Below are 21,692 nucleotides of genomic sequence, written 5' to 3'. Positions count from 1 at the left end.
CAATATTGCTTCACGCAAAGAGAAAAAGAGAGACTAAAGAAAATTGGAAGATGCTTTGTATGTTTAGGACAGAAACACACAGCATATTTAGGACAGAAACACACAGCATATTTAGGACAGAAACACACAGCATATTTCTGCAAAGTCAAAAACGTGTCATGTGCATCACATTGCTGTGTGTACCAGTAAGAGGGAGGTGCAACCCCCTATTGTTTCTGCAGAAGCTGTTGTTTCCTCAGTTATTCCCCATTCAGTGAAGATGAAACCAGATGGACAGWACACTGTGTTGCTACAAAAAGGCAAAGGCATGGGTAAAAGGCCCATTGGGCAGGAAGATGGCTCYTTGTTTATTAGATGGAGGCAGTCAGAGAAGCTTCATACATGAAAACCTTGTGAAGAGGTACTRGCTCTTCCCAACTTCTGCTCCAGCAACGTCCTAACACAACACATAGAAGAGAATGTCTGGGACAAACAGCAGAGAATAGAGATAGAGGCAATTGAAACCCCACAAGTGTGCACAGCTGTGATTAAGGTTCCTGGTGAGCATATTCAACATGAGCTCAATAGAAAGGGACTGCAGCTCGCAGACTTTCCAGGAGATGACAATGATCCTAAACTCTGTCCTGATAGGAGCAGACTACTACTGTCAAATAGTATCAGGRCGAGTGGAGCGACTGACYGAGACGCTGGTTGCTTTAGAGAGCACCTTTGGATGGTCGGTGCAGGGACCCGTGTCCATGTCAAGTGTCGCCGAGGCAATATGCATAAGGCTGTCCATCCCTCAATGACTGTCTACTCACAGGACCGAACCTGAATCCGAATCTGCTCGGCGTTCAGATAATTTCAGACTACATGAYATCGCATTCATGGCAGACATGAAGAAGGCTTTCCTGCAGATATCCKTAGCAGAGAGAGACGGACGTTGTGAGATTCCTATGGCTCACAGGCCCACCAAGGGGAGAAAATGAAGAGGAGCTGCGTGTGCTGAGGATGAACAGAGTGGTATTCGGAGCTTCGCCAAGTCCACTCTTGCTCGCAGCTACATTCAGGATGCACCTGAAACAATATGAAACAGAACAACCAGAAGTCACTCTATGTAGATYACTTCATTGCAAGTTCACACGATGTTTGAAGAGGRTTACTTTGTGACAACTGCAAAACGAATGGTGTCGACTGCAGGCACAGACCTCTGCAAGMGGATGACTAACTCTCCTGAACTGAAAACAWAATGGGAGGGGAGTARGACAACTTACCACCCGTTGATGCTAGAAACACAAGGAGTAGTGCTCAAAGCTTTAGGTTTAGTGTGGAGACCGGGACCAGATGAAGTATTCTGCACGCATCTTCAAACCTCTTGGCTTCCTGATCCCCTTCACCATCAGGGTCAAGTAAATGCTCCAGGAAATGTGGGAGAGAGGACTCAGCTGGGATGAGAATGGCAACCGTAGTGTTCAGAACTAGCCACACACTGAAACTACACGTGTTCTGTGACGCAAATGAAAGGGCTTACAGTGCTGTAGCTTACATGCAAGGTGAATCACAAGACAGAGAAACAATGACAAGTCTAGTCACATCAAAGTCCAGGGTAGCCCCACTCAAGAAAATGACACTGCCACGCCTGGAGCTCATGGGAGCTGTGATTGGAGCGAGAATAGCAAAAAAAACTCATGACCACACTGAAAATGGAACAAAACCAGATCAAAATGTGGACAGACTCTATGATTGTGCTGCATTGGATTTGCAGCTCAGTAATGTAAACAGTTTGTCGCAAACAGAGTGACACAGATCCAGTTCTTGACCAATCCAGAGTCATGGTCACATATGGAAGGGAAAATAAATCCAGCCGACATCCCTACAAGAGGACAAACTGTTCAAAACTTGACACAGAGCCAGCTATGGTGGAACGGACCAAGCATTCTGGCATCACCCAGTCAGTCGGAGGAGATTGACGACAAGGATCCAGAAGAGGTGGATACAGAACTCAAGTCCAGTGACCTGGTGACTGTACAGCTCACATCAAACAGCACAGACAGCACTGAACCCGTGTTGGAGCTTGAAAGGTACAGCAAACTGAAGAGTGTTGTGACCGCCTGGATAAAGAGATTCKTAGCCAATGCTCATACAAACATGAAGATGCAAGGTGAACTYACTGCTGACGAACTGTTCAAGGCAGAAAACTCAGCACCCAAAGCTCAACAAGGAGAAAAAGGCACGCAGATGGAAGTACAGGCAGAGARTTGTGACCAGCTTCTGGAACAGCTGGCGAAGAGACTACCTACTGGATCTGTAGTCAGCACACCGCTGTATGTAACACACCACAGCCCACCCAACTGAAAGTGAGTGACGTTGCAGTCATCGGAGAAGATAACACACCTAGACAAACCTGGAAACTASGGAAGTTTGAGGAACTGTTTRCAGGCCAAGATGGCCTAMTTAAGTCATGTTCAGTTCGAACTGCCTCAGGGACTTTGAGGAGACCTATTCAGTTGATATACTGCTTAGAGATTTAGATGAACACAGTTGTTCATCGGGCGGAGGATGTTGTAACTTAAATGGGTGACAGAGTTAATGTATACAGTTCATTCATTGAGCTGTATCTAAAGATATATTTCTTTTACAGTTATTTACATATGTACAAGAGTAATTGTATTAGAATTCATGTGATGGATATTGAGAGAACTATGTACATATTTCTGATGTATTAGATTACGCTATTGACCGCAAGTACCAGAATGCGTTGCGACAGGAAGTTTTAAAAAAGCGATAGCGTCAGTTATGTACAAGTAAATCAGTATTATTACTAAAAGAAGCTTTCATCTCACAACCGACGTCCTGAGTCATTACTTTGAAGATAGTTATTCTATATACCCATAACATGATGCAGCCACCACCATGCTTGAAAATATGAAGAGTGGTACTCAGTGATGTGTTGTTGGATTTGCGCCAAACATAACATAACGTTTTGTATTCAGGACAAAAAGTTAATTTATTTGCCACATTTCTTGCATTTTTACTTTAGTGCCTTAATGCAACCTGGATGCATTTTTTTATTTATTTTTTTATTCTGTACAGGCTTCCTTCTTTTCACTCTGTCATTTAGGTTAGTATTGTGGAGTAACTACAATMTTGTTGATCCATCCTCAGTTTTCTCCTATCACAGCCATTAAACTCTGTTTTTAAACTCACCATTGGCCTCATGGTGAAATCCCTGAGCGGTTTCCTTCCTCTCCGGCAACTCGGTTAGGAAGGATGCATGTATCTTTGTAGTGACTGGGTGTATTGATACACCATCCAAAGTGTTATTAATAACTTTACAATGCTCAAAGGGATATTCAATGTCAGCTTTTACATTTTTTCCCCATTTACTAATAAGATGCCCTTCTTTTCAAGGCATTGGAAAACTTCCCTGGTCTTTGTGGTTAAATCTGTGTTTGAAATTCACTCCTCAACTGTGGGATGTTACAGATTGTGCATTATATGTGGGGTACAGAGAGGTAGTCATTCAAAAATCATGTATATTATTGCAAATTCCCAATCTGGCCCTCAAACCATCATGGTCACCTAATAATCCCCAGTTTACAATTGGCTCATTCATCCCCCTCCTCTCCCCTGTAACTATTCCCCAGGTCGTTGCTGCAAATGAGAACGTGTTCTCAGTCAACTTACCTGGTAAAATAACGGTAAAATAAAAAAATAAAAAATAAATACAGAGCCCATGCAATGTATTGAGTTTTTAAGCCACTTTTCACTCCTAAACTTATTTAGGCTTGCCATAACAAAGGGGTTGAATACTTACTGACTCAAGATGTTTCAGCTTTCATTTTTTATTAATTTTGTAAACATTTCTAAAAACATAATTCCACTTTGACATTATGGGGTATTGTGTGACACAACATCTCAATTTAATCCATTTTAAATTCAGGCTGTAACACAACAAAATGTGAACAAAGTAAAGGGGGGTGAATACTTTCTGAAGACAGTGCTTTCGTACCATCACCTCGCAGATTGCTCCTCTCCATTAGATCCCATCTGATCTTGGCACCTCGTACACCTCGTACACCTGCTCCTCCCACCGCTACCCCTCTAACTCTCCTGCTATCTCCTCCCACAGGGCTCTGCAGCTGCTACAGTTGGCCTTATGTGAGACCGCTGTTCCCTTTTGAATACAGTATCATCCCTGATTCTCTGCCTGTTTGAGTGTGAGAGCGAAGTTGGGTACGTGCCACCTGGCAATAGCTTTGAAGGGGGGGACCCTTCCAAACCTATAAACCCTTTTTGATTTCAAAAGCTTTTGTGTGGGGAAAGTCTGTGAAAGTCATATTCACACCGAGGTCGTGGTGATTCAGGACTGCCACCTGAGTGTTTTAGTCCTTTTTATTCTACTACAACATATTGTGTTGTTTTTGTAAGAAAATGTTTCAGCAAATGGCTTATTCTTCAGCATACTGTATAGTGCTGTTTTTTTTTTCTTCTTTTCCTTCGCTCGCTCTCCCCCCCGCACCATCTCCCCATGTCCTCAGACTGATTGTGTGAGTGCACCGCAGCAGTCTACATTCAATGCTCTCTCTGTCTGTCTGCATCTTCTCTGTCTCTCCCATGATGCATCGCCCTCATTTCCTCCACCCATGCCTCGTGGCACTGTAACTCATAAATATTGTTCCTGTTTCCTATCAAAAAGAAAGACACCGGACAGACACATTTTCTGATGTAAATGAGTTTATGTTCAGCCAGTGCCAATGTAGACGTGATTTGAGGAGTGTATATCATTTGCTGAAGTATGGCTGGTTATGGACTCACATAGGGCCCTGCAGCTGCTACAGTAGGCCTTATGAGTCAGCTATTCCCTTTTTTGAATACATTATCATCCCTGATTCTCTGCTTGAGTGTAAGAGGTAACCTGGGTACGTGCCACCTGGCAATAGCTTTTAAATGGGGAAACCTTTTTGATTTCAAAAGCTTTTGTGTGGGGAAAGTCATATTCACATCGAGGTCATAGTGATTCAGGATTGCCACCTGAGTGTTTCGTTTTTTAAATTCTACTCCAGCATGTTGTGTTGTCTTTGTTGGAAAATGTTTCAGCAAGTAGCCTATTCTTCAATGCTGTTTTTCTGTCCCTTTCCTCCCCCCCCCCCCACCATCTCTCCATGTCCTCAGACTGATTGTGTGAGTGCACCGCAGCAGTCTACAATCAATGCGCTCTCTGTCTGTCTGCATCTCCTCTCTCTCTCTCTCCCATGATGCATCACCCCCGTTTCCTCCACCCATGCCTCGTGGCACAGGAACTCGCAGAAATATTCGTCCCGTTTCCATGTCAAAAAGACAATCAGAATGACCTGTTTTCCTTATGTAAATGAGTTTTGTTTTCAGCCAGTGCCAATGTTGACTTGATTTGGGGAATGTTTTGAATTTGCAGAAGTATGGCTGGTTATGGACTTCTGCTCTCTTGGTATGTTAGATAAGAGGATAGCAGACCGTGCATTCACCATCTCTGGAGGTCCAGTTCAGCCCTGTTGGGGTACATTGCTTCTCCATTTGACAGTGGAGCCAGTGGAGTGTCAGCCTCATTATGGAGCCATCCTCTGGCTCTCTGCTGTGGGCCTTGACAGCCTGGTTTTGGAAGTCACTAGGTTGTGGAGGAAACAGTTGAGATTCAGAACCTACTGTATAGTAGTGAGCCGACTAGTTAATTTGAACKGCGGAAGGAAGAAACGTAATCCGTTTTGCATCTGGGTCATGTTCAGTAGGGCACATAGATTTGTAATGGAAAACATAAATAACTTTTCTTATTGGACAAGTTCAGGTAGTGTCTTTCCATTTCCCAACCTACTGAACAGGACCATGTACTGAGTTCTCTGTTATTTTGTGTTTGGCCTTAGGTGTGGAAGTTGAAGGGGTCGGATGAGCATCTGAGTGTGGAGAGAACGACGGGAGGCAGCCAGGAGGGGCTGGTGAGTCCCGATGCACCCATCCACACCTCAGCTACTGACTCTGTACAAACAATTGGCCCAGCACAAACACCTGCCTACTTTCAGTTCTCTATATACTGTAGGCATACATACACTTATACGGTTCTCCATGTCGTTATCTCTAGTTGTGTCCTGGTTCTGACTTTCTGCACTCATCCATATATTTAAAAGTAAAGAAAACGCCTTTAGATTATTGGATACCAGCTTGAAAAATGTAATTGCAAACTCTCAAACCACATTCGCTTTTTCAAAAAGTGCTGCACAGTTGAATAGACAGAYAAGTCCAATTATACTCCCTAACTTGGATCAGCAAGGGAAAGGCTCCCAAAAGAAGAGGGGGAAGAGGAAGATGAGGATTTTTTTTCTTGTCAAAAGCAGTTTTTGGGGGTGGATTCCTGTACCGTGACAGAGGGCACAAGTTGTCATTACCATGCAACCGTCGTAGTCTAATCGTGTCTAAGCTTCCCATTCTACTTCAGAGATCAGTATTGCATCTCCTCCGAAGGCTAAGATGTATTCCTGGCTTAGCATACACAATCTACAATGACTCCATGTTAGCCTGAGCKCTGAAATACATTTGGGGAATGAGGGCATTTCTGTTCTACAGTATTTTATCTCCAATGCTGGGTGTACAACTGATAAGTAAACACCGCTTTCCTCAGGTTAGCTGCTTATTTATTCTTTCGGTGGAGATTTAACACTTTGTATTAACAAAGCTGTCAAGCATTTCATACTAGGGCTATTATGGTGACTGTATTGCCACCACAGCACACCAGTAGGCACGAGCCATGAACACAGTCAAATTCCACGTGACCGTTTAGTCACGGTAACTAGACTTCTCCAAGCTCTGATGCTGCTGATGATCAATAGTAGCCTACCAAACTTGCTAACGTCGTGGAAATATTGGTTCAATAATATCTCTCAGATATCGGAGCCTGTGAATTCAAATAGACTTTATTACAAAGTAACAAGCCGAGTTGGTCCATTGAGCAACTGCCGGTCTCAGTCTAGTCTCAGTCCACTCCTTTTATACAGTTTCATGCTTATTCAAGTTTCATAGTCCCTCCACTTTAAGCTAATAACCATATCCCCTTGGCTTTACTCCACSATTGTTTCCAAATCTAAGTTCTTTCCTCTAGGCGGGGTTTCACCTCCCCTCTAGTTCCTTGGATCGATTATATTGGTGGCGCGCCTATACATTATTTCCAGGAAATAATAAGTACAGATTACTATAGGCAATTATAAGATTGCTACATGTCATTATCGTATTATAATATTACTACAGGCCATTATAGGATTAAGTACAGATAACTATAGGCCATTATAGAATTATACCAATAAATACACTTAATCGCAGGAATACACATTGTGTCTTTGCTTACTCCTTTTAGAGCTGTTCAGCATTTTAACAAGAAATACATTCTCTTAACAGAAAACACCCATACATTCCCCCCTTTGGGACTTACGTCCCAACCCTTAAATTTGATCCAGTACAAGTGAGAAGGAGAAGCACCTTCTGTATGTATTGCTGTGGAGGCAATCTGCCTCCCTTTCTCCTTATCGACCGTTGCTCCTCTTCCTCACCCATACTGGGGAATCGGGAGCAAACATCTCCTTTCACATATAGCTAGAAAGAAGTACTATATCCATCCTCCAGCCAATTGTACTTTAACATACCGTGTATACGCATGTGCATGCATTGCTTTGTCTTACCCGAGGTTTTCTCAGTTATGTAGAATACAACAAAAACAACAAACTCAACCTCATAAACCCTTATAACATCGTTCTCAATATGACACCTAAACATGTGGCCCTCCCTCACGGACACCTCTCCAACAACCATMTTAGCATAAGCGTTAAACCTGTCGGAGGATTAAGGGCATGGTCCCGGAAAAGCCCTATGTTACATACACGTTTCGACAAAACATATTCTCAGAAGGTCTAACATCATTTATAGTATCATTCAACAATTGATATACTGAATATATGTATATTCACTAAACACACTATTCATCACAATACAATGGGCAATCACCCCTTTGACACATTGCACAATCCAACGGTTCAATATGATGATAATGTCCATCTCTTTCTTTCCATCCCATTGGGCACCACTTACAATACCCTCTTTTAGGGCACTGTTGGTGCCAATGTGCTCCTACATTCGGTTGAAACCTGTGATCAGGATTAGGATCCTCATTATCCTCGACATAGTCCGGAGCTGGATACATGTCAGGAAGTTCACCATCTATTTCAATCTCTAACAATTGTTGTTGTTGATAGACGCGACAAGCCCATCCTCCCACTGGAGCTACTCCCCATTGGCTTTCAGGATTTCCAAATGGACAGTCCAAAGGTCCTCCTTTAGCATTACACGGTTTCCCCTTTTCGTTGGTGTATTGTCCTGGAGCTCCAGGGACAGGGTACACCTCCACGGGTGGGTTGATAATGACCGTCGTTGGATCAGGAGAGATTTCCGTAAAGGTAAAACACAACAGAATACCACTCCCATCACCACTAGTGCGACACCTATTTTACGCACGCCTCTGAGAAGAGGGAACGCAACACCCTGCTGCAACTAACTCCCCGTGAAGCAAAGAGGTATGGACTGTAGGCGTGAGTAAGGACGACAAAGGCAGAATTTACAACGTTTACTAGGATTTATTTCCTAAACAGCGGTAATATGGGGAAAAGGGCTGGACGGAACCAAAGCAAAGAAAGTAAAATTGCAAAGCTCCCCCTCTCCTATCTACCACTTAACTTACCTCTTAACACCAACCTGGTGCCCTATACCAAATACAGGGGTGGTCGCCCAGGTCTTACCTAGTGTGCCTAGACAATGAATATTACTACGGGTATATGATGCCCGCGAGCCCTTTGGCTAAGCACTCCCTGAAGTGCCTTCCCCTTCCCCCCTGGGAAACAAATTGAAACAGGAATAATTATTAACAATTCACAAACACTCAGAAAACACAGGACATCAATGAGGCTTCTGTGCTGACTGAGCAACAAACTCCACAAGAATATACCAACCACTCCCAGAACAACGAACACAGTAAATTACTCCAAAGCCATCAGCCTCCTCTCTCAGCAAATATCTCTCTTTCAATCAAATCTCTGCCATTTTCCTCAGCCTTCAATGATCTCAACCCTGCTTATCCTCTTAATGATCTCTCCAAAATATTCCAAAACTCTCTCTCTAATCTCTTCTCATGATCTCTTCCAAAATATTCAATCTCCCTCTAATCTTTCTCATCATCTCTCCAAAATATTCAATCTCTGCCTACAATGATTCTCTCTAATCACTAATCCTTTCTCTTCTGAACAGAAACCTGGCTTTTATATCTTCAGGTGGCCAATTTTAATTAGAGTCAGCTGCTTTCTTGACGAGGGGGCGGGGTCAGCTCCAATCATCAATTAGCCATTGAGTCGACCAATTAGCTGGTTTGGGGAGAACTCATGAGCTGTTTCCTGAAACACAAACTCAAGCTACAAACCAGAACACAGAAACTGGGGAACGTAACACCTAATTGATTGCCATTTTTTGCAAACATTGCTCCCCATTTTCCCAGGGGAGGCAATGGCAATCATCGCCAAACATAACACAAACGTCCCCTTTTTCTGCTAAGAGCCAATTCAAGGACTGCCTGTTCTGCCATGTCGTTCTGCTTGTGGCCTGTACGACTTCTCCCAAAGCTGTCAATGCAGAGTCTGTATAATTAATGAATKTTTGTTGGTTATAGTAAATAGAATTCATCCATTCTGGATTTTTGTTTGGTGTTATCCAGAGAAATAATGATTCAAATCCTTAACCTCATTTGTATTCCTTGGGGATTCCTCTAGGTCGGCCTATTGCTTCTAAATAGACCTTGGGGTCAGACTTATATTCTCTCCTTCTATGTTTGGTAGTTTGTTGCTTAGTATCYCTAGGGTTCCATTCAGTGACCGTTATCTGTTGAATCAACCTAACCTTGCACAAAGGCCTGTCCATCCTTTTGGTAWTGTTGCCCTTCATATGTTCCCTCCACATATCCAGAAGAAATCTGCCACTACCACAGTCTGTTCTTCATATGGTGCAATTAATGGTAGTGTTAGATTTTTGACAACTATCGTGAGTAATTACTTTTCCCACCCAACTCCCGGCTGCTTGATACGTAGGTCTCACGTAGGTCTCATGGGCCCTCACATGTGCCCTCACATGTGCCTCTAAACTTKCCCATCTCATGCTGTCRTTCTGTGCTGTTAAGACATTCATATGGTTGTTTATAATCTATTTGATGCTTATATGGGGGTCTCTAACTTCTGTGCTTCCACCCGTACATCCAATTCTTGACACCATTTTCCCCAGTCTGTTTGGTTGTAGTATCTTCGATAGTGTGGATTACCCAAATATGACAAACATTCAGCTGGACAATAAGGCCTTCTTGATCTTCTCAAATAGCAAACGTTTTGATTCAAGTCAGCACAGTCCCTATAATCATAAGGATTAGGTACAACCACTAATTCTTTCAGTGGCAAAGGTGCACACAATAAGACATTTGTCTGTCTTAATTTAGACGCTCTATATTGAGCCCATTCATACCAGTCGTTTTCTTCTGCTTCCCTCCATAGTCGTTATTTTACCAGATCCCCGTTAGGGGGACCATGAGAGAGCAGAGAAGTCGATGACGGGGAACTCAACCTCCTCGCTACTTCTTGTTGTTTCTCTGTCTCCTTGGTCAGTGCCKCTGTCTGGGGTATCTACCAGAGTAGATATGCCATCAGGAGAAACGTGCATGTCACTCCTCCCCATCCCTTGACTCTCTGGATCTTCAGGAGAGAGTGTCTGTTGGCTTGTGGGAGTTGCGCCTTGGTCCTCTTCTCCTTCTGTTTCCTCCAGGCTCCTGCTCCGGTGTATCAGCATCCTCTGCTTCCTCATGGCTTGATGGTCGCTCACCGATCCCTTCCGGAACTCTGGTGCAGTAGTTTAGATGCTACACGTAGTGCTTTTCCTTACCTGGATGGCTGTTGGTGTCGCTAGGACCACCTTGTTTATTTTTTTAATTTTATTTTTATTTTACCTTTATTTAACTAGGCAAGTCAGTTAAGAACAAATTCTTATTTTCAATGACGGCCTAGGAACAGTGGGTTAACTGCCTGTTCAGGGCAGAACGACAGATTTGTACCTTGTCAGCTCGGGGATTTGAACTTGCAACCTTTCGGTTACTAGTCCCACCGTCTAACCACTAGGCTACCCTGCCGACCCTCTCGCCTTGGCTTGTTTCCACTTCCTCCGGAACACTCGGATGTAGACCTGATCTCCTGTGATCACCGGACCGGGAACATCTGGTCTGGTTCAGGTTCTTTTTCCTGGAGATAAATACCTTCATGGATAGCAGTTAGTTGTCTCACACATGCTTTTTACCTCCATTTCTAATCGCTCTAATGAGGGACCTTTATAGGGCCCTCTTGAGACTGGCACTGGCATGGGTCGACCCGTAAGCATTTCATGCGGGTTAGACTCATTAGATCAAGTGTTCGTGCACCACCCAATTAACTGTTGCGCTAGACACGGTTTGATCCAGTTTAGCCTTGAGGGTTCCATTTATTCTGGTTATTACTTCTCTGGTTAAAAATGTTATCACTGTTCCTGATCCCTAATCTGCTGATGGTACTGCTTCTACCCTCTGCTAAATCGGTCTATTATTAACCAACATGTGTGTTACCGTTTACCTTCTTTATCATATCCACATGTCTATTACTATTGTCGGAATGTGGCCTATGGGTGTGGTTATCCCTTTTCGTACATTGTTTTTCGCATATACTTCGCATCTCATTAGTGCATCATCTACCATTGCCTGTAGATATGGTGACCAGTATCTTGTTTTTTATTTTTGATTATCATTTCTATCCCTTCCTCTATCATTTCCCCCCTTGCGCAATGGTCAAAACCATGCACATCACAGACAGATTATTTCACTTATAAAATTCACTGTATCACAATTCCAGTGGTAGAAGTTTTACATGCACTAAGTTGACTGTGCCTTTAAACAGCTTGGAACATTCCATAAAATTATGTCATGGCTTTGGAAGGCTTCGGATAGGCTAATTTACATAATTTGAGTCAATTGGAGGTGTACCCATGGATGTATTTCAAGGCCTACCTTCAACTCAGTGCCTCTTTGCTTGACATCATGGAAAATCTATAAATAAATCAGCCAAGACCTCAGAAAAAAAATGTTTGACCTCAAGTCTGGTTCATCCTGGGAGCAATTTCCAAAACGCCTGAAGGTACACGTTATCTGTACAAACAATAGTACGCTAGTATAAACAGCCGTCATACCGCTCAGGAGAGACGCATTCTGTCTCCTAGAGATGAAGTACTTTGATGCGAAAAGTGCAAATCAATCCAGAACAACAGCAAAGGACTTGTGAAGATGCTGGAGGAAACAGGTACAAAAGTATCTATATCCACAGTTAAAACGAGTCATATATCGACATAACCTGAATGGCCTCTCAGCAAGGAAGAAGCCATTGCTCCAAAACCGCCAATAAAAAAACGCAGACCTACAGTTTGCAACTGCACATGGGGACAAAGATTGTATTTTTGGAGAAATCTGATGAAACAACAATAGAACTGTTTGGCCATAATGACCATGTTATGTTTGGAGGAAAAAGGGGGAGGCTTGCAAGCCGAAGAACACCATCCCAACCGTGAAGCCACGGGGTGGCAGCATCATGTTGTGGGGGTACTTTGCTGCAGGAGGGACTGGTGCACTTCACAAAATAGATGGCATCATGAGGTAGGAAAATTGTGGATATATTGAAGCAACATCTCAAGCATCAGTCAGGAAGTTAAAGCTTGGTCGCAAATGGGTCTTCCAAATGGCAATGACCCAAGCATACTTCCAAAGTTGTGGCAAATCACAGGTATTGGAGTGGCCATCACAAAGCTCTGACCTCAATCCTATAGAAATTTGTGAGCAGAACTGAAAAAGCGTGTGCGAGCAGGGAGGCCTACAAACCTGACTCAGTTACACCAGCTCTGTCAGGAGGAAATGGCCAAAATTCACCCAACTTGTTGTGCGAAGCTTGTGAAAGGCTACCCAAAATGTTTGACCCAAGTTACACAATTTAAAGGCAATGCTACCAAATACTAATTGAGGGTATGTACACTTCTGACCCACTGGGAATGTGATGAAAGAAATAAAAGCTGAAATAAATCATTKTCACTACTATTATTCTGACATTTCACATTCTTAAATTAAAGTGGTGTTCCTAACTGACCTAAGACAGGGAAATTGTACTAGGATTAAATGTCAGGAATTGTGAAAAACTGAGTTTAAATGTATTTGGCTGAGGTGTATGTAAACTTCCGACTTCAACTGTAWATGTTTACTTTTTTTATTTGTACGTGAAAGCAAACAGATGTCTGCACTCCTCCACAGGGGGCACACTAAAAAATGCTCCACATCAATCAATCACTGTAAGGTACTTGGCATCTGGGGGAACATTGATCAGCAGCGTGTGAGGGTTTGGAACTTCCACAACTTCCTGTGCAATGTCATTTATTGCTCWTAAGCCATGTACCAGTCTCCATTTCTTTCCATCTGCTTTAAGGACTGGCAATAAAGATGTATTATAGCAGCTCTGTGTTTCTATCAATACCCCTGCTTTTATCAGCCCCTCAATTGTCATGCTTATGCCTTCCTCGGCTTCTGGTTTCATATAATATTGGGCTTTCCAGGGGTGTTTAGCATCTGGTTTTAGTTTAATGCACACAGGACTTGCTGATTTTACTAATCCAATGTCTGTGTCATGTTGTGACACCCCTTCTGGTAAGTTTCTTTTCTATTTCCTGCCTCTGCTGGTTATCTGGTATCTTCTCCTAATTCTACTTGTTGGTTAGCTCTAACTTCTGCCTCCTTTGGGRCCCCATTCATTACTGTTGCGGCCAGTATTTTAATAAAGGCTTTGTCAGTGGATAGGCTGTTTTTGTTCCACTTGCTTATTTTTGCTTGTTTCATCACGGGACCTAAATKCTTTACTATAGCGCCCTTATTTACTAGCAATGTAATGTGTGGAACGGAATCAGAAATATTATGCCATTTTTTCCCCACATTCTGAACCATCCCTGTCCATCACATCCATTGCTGCTCCCTGTTTCCTGGGACATAATTGGTACTGATTTTTCCATTTGCATTTATTATCCAAAGTTGTTCTAATAACAGGTCTTGGTAGGGGTCATAGTGCCATTGTGCACTCTGGTTTTGCTCGATCAGCTTCAGGAATCTGAGCCTGGATAAACCTTCCCCACTTCTTTACAGTTTGACCTATTTCTGTCTTCATTTCTCCCGACCAATACATATTTGCTGTTCCTTTTTGTCATTACCATTTGTAGGTTTTAGTCCCGTTACCCCTTCAGCAGAGCACTTCATTTGTATGCCCATTTTGCATAGAGCATCCCTTCCCAGTAGATTCATTGGGGTTTGTTCTGACAATAATATAGGAAGGGTCGCTGATTTATCATCAGCTGTTAAACGGACTGGAGCTGTCACTGGAATTAACTGCGTTTTTGTCCCGAGAATCCTATAGTTTTGGCATATTTACCAGACATGGGGAGATGAGAGGTATAATTTGGACTTACACATGTGTAAGTGGCTCCAGTATCTATCATCATGGATGTGCCTCTGTTCTCTATTTGAACCTGCAGGATAGGGTTCTTGATCAGCTCTCGTGTCACTGGGAACTGGGAACCTCCCCTGTAGGATRCTCTGGGCASCCCTAGTATCCCTGATTTAGGCTCCGCCCATGGGTTCACAGGACCCTGTGGTTGCTTCCGATTTTTGTTGCTAGCCTCCTCCAGTCTGTTTCCAATTATTTTGGTTCCTGTTTCCCTGTTGTTGCCAGGGGTTAATAGGGCACTTTCGTCGAGTGTGTCCTGGGTGTTGGCATCCCCAACAGATCCCAGGTGGTCCAAGCGGGCCCCTGTTTCCTCCTCTCTGATTGTTTTGCGGAAGTCTTTGTTGCCTATTGCCATTATTCCATTGTTGGGGTTGTTGTGCATACACATTCACTACAGGTGGTGTGGGTTGTACTTGGGCCTGCTGGACAGGAGGTGGTTGTAGTARTCCAGGGGAGACTGCAGCCATTGATCTGCTTCAGGCACAGGGGCTGTCACTGGAGCTTGGACTTTCTTTTTTTTCTCCTTTGTTCGTTAGCTCTTCCAGCTGGAGCTGTGTTAGCTTGTTCTGAATGGCTTTTCCTTGTTCCTTGAGTCTTTGTTTATCCTTTCTGTGTTTTTCCACRGCATGGATTACATGGTCACAGAATTCTTTGTGTGACTTTGAAGTCAGTCCCACCACGTCCTCCAGTCTGCTCCTTACTGACTGGGGCATGGCTTCAACCACTGAGTTCCGGGAACAGAGTTGTCATCAGCGGGTCCCCCTCTGGATCCCGTTCTGTTTCCTGCCTCCATCGTTTCAGCTGTCCATGTAGGTATGCAGCTGMGCTTTCTGTGACCCCTATTGCTTCTCCTTTCAGTGACCTTTCAATCCTTGCCGGGTATTCCCTTCTTAGAGCACAGCAAAAGTCTGGACGGTGTGAGTCAAAGTCTATTCCATCTTCCAGTGTAGTCCTTTTTGCCTCGTTCAGGTTACTGGACCTCCCTACATCGTCCATCTCTGCCACTCCCACTACTCTCMCCAGCAGGGCCTTCAGATCCCCCACAGCCAGTAGCTTACCAATGGTTTGCTCTTCAAAAGTCCRTATCCATTTTCCTGCTCCATCATGGAGGTCAGGTAGGCGGGCAACCAACCCTTCCAGGTCCTGCGAGCCCCATGGGACATAATGCCCTTGAGTTCCTTTTATAAAAATTGGACATTGTGCACCATATCTTTCAGGTTCTTTCATCTTCCTCCTACTTGGCAGCCCTCTTTTTTTTCCCTTTCCCTGCCATAGACCATTTCCCCTAAAACTGGCTATACAGTTGAAGTCGGAAGTTCACATACACGTAGGTTGGAGTCAATCAAACTAGTTTTTCAACCACTCCACACATTTCTTGTGAACAAACTATGGTTTTGGCAAGTCGGTTAGGACATCTACTTTGTGCATGACACAAGTAATTTGTCCAACAATTGTTTACAGACAGATTATTTCACTTCAAATTCACTATTACAATTCCAGTGGGTCAGAAGTTTACATAAACTAAGTTGACTGTGCCTTTAAACAGCTTGGAAAATTCCAGAAAATTATGTCACAGCTTTAGAAGCTTCTTATAGGCTAATTTACATAATTTGAGTCAATTGGTGGTGTACCCGTGGATGTATTTCAAGGCCTACCTTCDAACTCAGTGCCTCTTTGCTTGACATCATGGGAAAAATCTAAAGAAATCAGCCAAGACCTCAGTAGAAAAAAAAAATAGACCTCCAGAAGTCTGGTTCATCCTTGGGAGCAATTTCCAAACGCCTGAAGGTACCACGTTCATCTGTACAAACAATTTGTATTTGTTATTTGGCTAAAGTGTATGTAGACTTCCGATCTCAACTGTATCTTCTCCACTCTCTCAATCTCGTTCCTTACACACCTGTTCTTTCCGCTCATTTTCTTTTGCTCTCTCCCTCTTTTCAATTAAGCATTTTTCCAGCCTTCTTATTTCTCCGTCCACTGTCTTGCTTCCATTTCAGCTGTTATGTCCTCGTCCAGTGATTCTTCATCTCTTTTTACCTGCATTTTTGCTAAGGCCTCTCTCAATCCTCCATTGCAATCAAATCTTTCTGGACCTGTTTCTATAACTTGCTCAGTCTTTCCTGCCATTTTTGTTCTTTGTGCACTCAGGTAAAAGAAGAGGGAGTCTTCCTATCCTCTTCCACCTCTATTTCTCCCTTTTATTTCCACCACGGATGAATACAGAGAAAAGAGTCGGCCCGAGGATTGAACCCTGTGGCACCCCCATAGAGACTGCCAGAGGTCCAGACAACAGGCCCTCCGATTTGACACCGTCCAGAGTGTCAAATGACTGCCTCGCCTGGTTCACCAACTACTTATCAGATAGAGTTCAGTGTGTCAAATCGGAGGGCCTGTTGTCCGGACCTCTGGCAGTCTCTATGGGGGTGCCACAGGGTTCAATTCTTGGGCCGACTCTTTTCTCTGTATAGCCTACCTGGCTGGCATGAAAATGAACCATGGGAAAAGCATCATCCATTTGTTATTTAAGTGCATAGATGACATGTATTTTTTTCCCCCTGCCCATGTTCCGAGACAGGTGCATGATAATGGTCCATTCTGAATAAAAACAAATTTCACACATATATTATGTAGTGTACTGTATATGTTGATTTAAAAAAAATACATTCTAAGGCTGCATGATGCAAATCAAATGTTGATTTGAAATTTGTATTTTACACCCCTTTTTCTTCCCGATTTTGATCTTGTCTCATCACTGAAACTCCCCAACTGGCTCGGGACAGGCGACGGTGGTGTCATGCGTCCTCCGAAACATGACCCACCTAACCGCGCTCCTTAACACACACCAGCTTAACCCGGAAACCAGCCGCACCAATGTGTCGGAGGAAACACCGTTCAACTGGTGACCTGGGTCAGCCTGCAGGCACCCGGCCTGCCACAAGGACGCTAGCGCGCGATGAGCCATGTATAGGCCCCCCCCCCCCAGCCAAACGTGCCCCTAACCCAGACGACGCTGGGCCAATTGTGCGCCTATGGAACTCACGGCCAGTTGTGGCACAGCCCGGGAATGAACCCGGGTCTGTAGTAACGCCTCTAGCACCGCTGCGTCACTCGGGCCCATATCCTTTCTATTTTATTCAGCTATGTTTAATTGCATTTTTCATACTCTAAAATAATATAACATAATTCCACGGAATTTTAAGCAAATCTTTTCTGATAAATGAACTAGTGTAGCCCATAGCCAGATCAGGGCCTAACACTGAGTATGCTATTCTGTTCTTCTGAAATAGACAGAATTTTCTTCATATCATGTTTCTTTAGACCTGTCTAAAATAAATAATGGATTTATTGTGATGGTGTAGGCTATATTAAATGGGTTTATCATTTTTTTTAAATGTAGATGTGTTGATGCTAAATATGTTTGTTAATTAACGGCCAATTACCGTGAGATCGGCAGTTATTTGCTTGACGATCACCGGCTGACAACATTTCATGACCACCCCAGCCCTATTTCATACCATTTCTTTCAATGAGTCGGTCACCAGTTACAAAGAGCAACCCTTTTTCTCTGGTGTATTTACAATGACTCTTTGTACTGTAGTTGGTTCATGTAAGGAAGAAAGGCATCTCTTATATAGCCGGAGGCTACGTTTCCTACCACACTGCAGTGGAAGAGAGGATGCTACTGTATTTTAGAATAACTCTCATTGAGGTTTGAAATTCCTCTCATCCCTGCTCTTTGTAGACTTATTTCCCTGCAGGCCCCCCAGCATATCATTGCTTTTGATGCAGGAGTGGTGTGRTCAGGCGGGTATTCGGCATCAGTCTCTTTTTCAGGTGCCTCTTAACAGGCCCAGCAGAGCCCCACTACAGATAAATTACAGTAGATTATTTCTGTCTTTAATACCGTCTCCTGACCTATGTGGCGCCCACRGCCCACGTTCTATTATGGAGGGCCAAGTCGACCCACGCAGTAAGGGCACACCTGTGAGGGGCAGACCTGCCAGTTTGGGAGGGGGGGAAGGGAGCTTGGTGAAACACTGCTGAGGTTGCAGTACGTGGAGAGTGACTGCATTATGTATACAGTATATGTAGATTTATTCACTCAATTGTTTCCTAATAGGGAAATGCATTAAGCAAGGGGGATAAGTCTTTAACCGTCCCAATTTGGAGACCTAATAGAATGCAGAAATTGGAGAGTTTCATTAGTACACAGTTTTTTGTACCTTTTTATGAGAAAAGTCATGTTTTTCTTTCTGTATCGACAGAAAAGTAGTTTCTGTATCCACAGAAAAGTAGAACAAGTACCGTAGTTCACAAGCTTGAATAATCTTTGCTGTATTCATAAGTTAGCCTAGCTAGCAGATTGTAATSGGCTAATGTGATGGTCCATTAGCCGTTACATGAAGGGTACTGTTTGGTGTAGCACAGAGAATCTTTGACTAACCTTAACTTGGCGATACTATATTCGTTCTCGATTCGGCCAAACATGTATCTTCTAAAATATCAGTATCCAGTTGCAGGTGGTTTGTTTGAATTTAGAAAATGCTCCTTTTATGTGTACACTGCCATCTTGTCTATTTCAAATCTTCTCTCATTGATCGTGACAGGTGAGTGACATGCACTTTTAGGTGGACCCAACTGTCTCAATCAATGAGAGAAGATTTGTACACATTATTGGATTACTTCATGGAGCAAAACTTCTATTTATTTTAATAACAGAGCATTTTCTAAATTCAAATGAATCAATAAAATTGATTTAAATTGTTGTTTTTCCTCGTCAATCTACACACAATACCCAATAATGACAAAGCAAAAAAAGGTTGGTCGAAATGTTTGCAAATGTAGAGAAAAATACAAAAATATCACATAAGTATTCAGACCCTTTACTCAGTACTTTGTTGAAGCACCTTGTAGCGATTACAGCCTCAAGTCTTCTTGGGTATGACGCTACAAGCTTGGCACACCTGTGTTTGGGGAGTTTCTCTCATTCTTCTCTGCAGATCCTCTCAAGCTCTGTCAGGTTGGATGGGGAGCGTCGCTGCACAGCTATTTTCAGGTCTCTCCAGAGGTGTTCGATTGGGTTCAAGTCTGGGCTCTGGCTGGACCACTTAAGGACATTCAGAGACTTGTCCCGAAGCCACTCCTGCGTTGTCTTAGCTGTGTGCTGAGGGTCGTTGTCCTGTTGGACGGTGAACCTTTGCCCCAGTCTGAGGTCCTGAGCACTCTGGAGCAAGTTTTCATCAAGGATCTCTTTTTATTTTCCTCCGTTCATCTTTCCCTTGATCCTGACGAGTCTCCCAGTCCCTGCTGCTGAAAAATATCCCCACAGCATGATGCTGCCACCACCATGCTTCACCGTAGGGATGGTGCCAGTTTTCCTCCAGATGTGATGCTTGGCCAAAGAGTATCAATCTCGGTTTCATCAGACCAGAGAATCTTGTTTCTCATGGTCTGAGAGTCCTTTAGGTGCATTCTTGCAAACTCCAAGCGGGTTGTCATGTGCCTTTTTACTGAGGAGTGGCTTCCGTCTGGCCACTCTACCATAAAGGCCTGATTGGTGGAGTGCTGCAGAAATGGTTGTCCTTCTGGAAGGTTCCCCCATCTCCACAGAAGAACTCTGGAGCTCTGTCAGAGTGACCATTGGGTTCTTGGTAAATTTAAGAATGATTGAGGCCACTATGTTCTTGGGGACTTTCAATGCTGCAGACATTTTTTGGTACCCTTCCTCAGATCTGTGCCTCAACACAATCCTGTCTCGGAGCTCTACGGACAATTTCTTCGATCTCATGGCTTGGTTTTTGCTCTGACATGCACTGTCAACTGTGGGACCTTATATAGACAGGTGTGTGCCCTTCCAAATCATGTCCAATCTATTGAATTTACCACAGGTGGACTCCAATCAAGTTGTAGAAACATCTCAAGGGTGATCAATGGAAACAGGATGCACCTGTGCTAAATTTCGAGTCTCAATGCAAAGGATCTGAATACTTAGGTAAATAAGGTATTTCTGTTTTAAAAATTGTATTAATACATTTGCAAAAATGTCTAAAAATCCTGTTTTCACTGTGTCATTCTGAGGTATAGTGTGTAGATTGGTGATWAAAAAAAAAATGTTTAAATAKATTTTAGAATAAGGCTGTAACGTAACAAAATGTGGAAAAGTCAAGGGGTCGGAATACTTTCTGAATGCACTGTAGATTACGTCCTGTACTTTCCTGCAATGTCACATTGCGCCCTTGTCCGTTTGTGACTATTATGGCTCTGAGCTCCTGGGAGCGAGAGTTGCCAGTTCTAAAACTGGAGTTGTTTCCCCTCCGGTTTGCAGTGCTCAGGGACAGTTGTTTATTTGATTTATGTATTTATCTTACTGCTCTCTCTCTCTCTCTCTTGGCTGTGCTGTGCCCAGTCCTCTGTGGTATCCAGGTTGTAGGGACTCTTTCTCTCTGGGACTGCTGTAAATTGATTGAGGGTGAGGACGAGTTCCGACAGAGACATGGCAGCTATTCTACAGAGGGCAGGGAGATGTAGAGAGGGAAGGAGCGAACCGGATTTGATTTTGATGGTGGTGTGAGCTATAAAGGAAACGAAAGGCAAAGGTCCACTTRTTTAAGTTCCGTTGATAGCTTCTTAAATCTCTTTTAACTGGTCGTTCACTTCTATGTAACTTCTTGGCTCTTGTCAGGAGGGAAGTACCCTGAAACTAATTTAGGAGTTAACCTCACTGGAGAGGTGGAAGCTTTTGCTCTGGTTTTGTTTGGGGTTTGTGATAACAAGAGGCCCAGGCTAAGGGTTAGTCATGGTTCTCTTCATACGACTGAAATGTGGACCTTTTAAGGAAACAACAAGGTGCTGTCTTCGGTTTGCTGCCCTTCGCCAGGCACTGGTTTCAACATGGCTTTCATACAGTACCCAAGCTTATTGAAGAAGGCTAAACCCCTTTCTGTTTTCTGGTTTGATTCACAAACCAGACTCACAGTTCATAGGATACAGGTGAATGTTAGATGAAAGTAGAAGTAGGAAGTAGTTGAGTAGTTGGCACTTCACATATCCCTCCTCTCT

General features: G+C 43.4%; 1 protein-coding gene across 1 annotated transcript in view; it reads left to right on the top strand.

Moving 5' to 3' along the window:
• Nucleotides 1-21,692, top strand: part of LOC111955453 (oxysterol-binding protein-related protein 10) — a 136,565-nt gene that overhangs the window by 46,660 nt on the left and 68,213 nt on the right. Inside the window, exon 4 of the mRNA XM_070436443.1 lies at nt 5,877-5,948. Within this exon, the coding sequence (XP_070292544.1) occupies nt 5,877-5,948 (72 nt within the window). The remainder of the gene's footprint in view (nt 1-5,876; nt 5,949-21,692) is intronic.

This window comes from Salvelinus sp. IW2-2015, linkage group LG31 (genome assembly GCF_002910315.2).
Source record: "Salvelinus sp. IW2-2015 linkage group LG31, ASM291031v2, whole genome shotgun sequence".
NCBI classification, from domain to species: domain Eukaryota; kingdom Metazoa; phylum Chordata; class Actinopteri; order Salmoniformes; family Salmonidae; genus Salvelinus; species Salvelinus sp. IW2-2015.
Note: the sequence above shows the minus strand (reverse complement) of the source record. Positions and strands in the feature narration are given on the sequence as shown.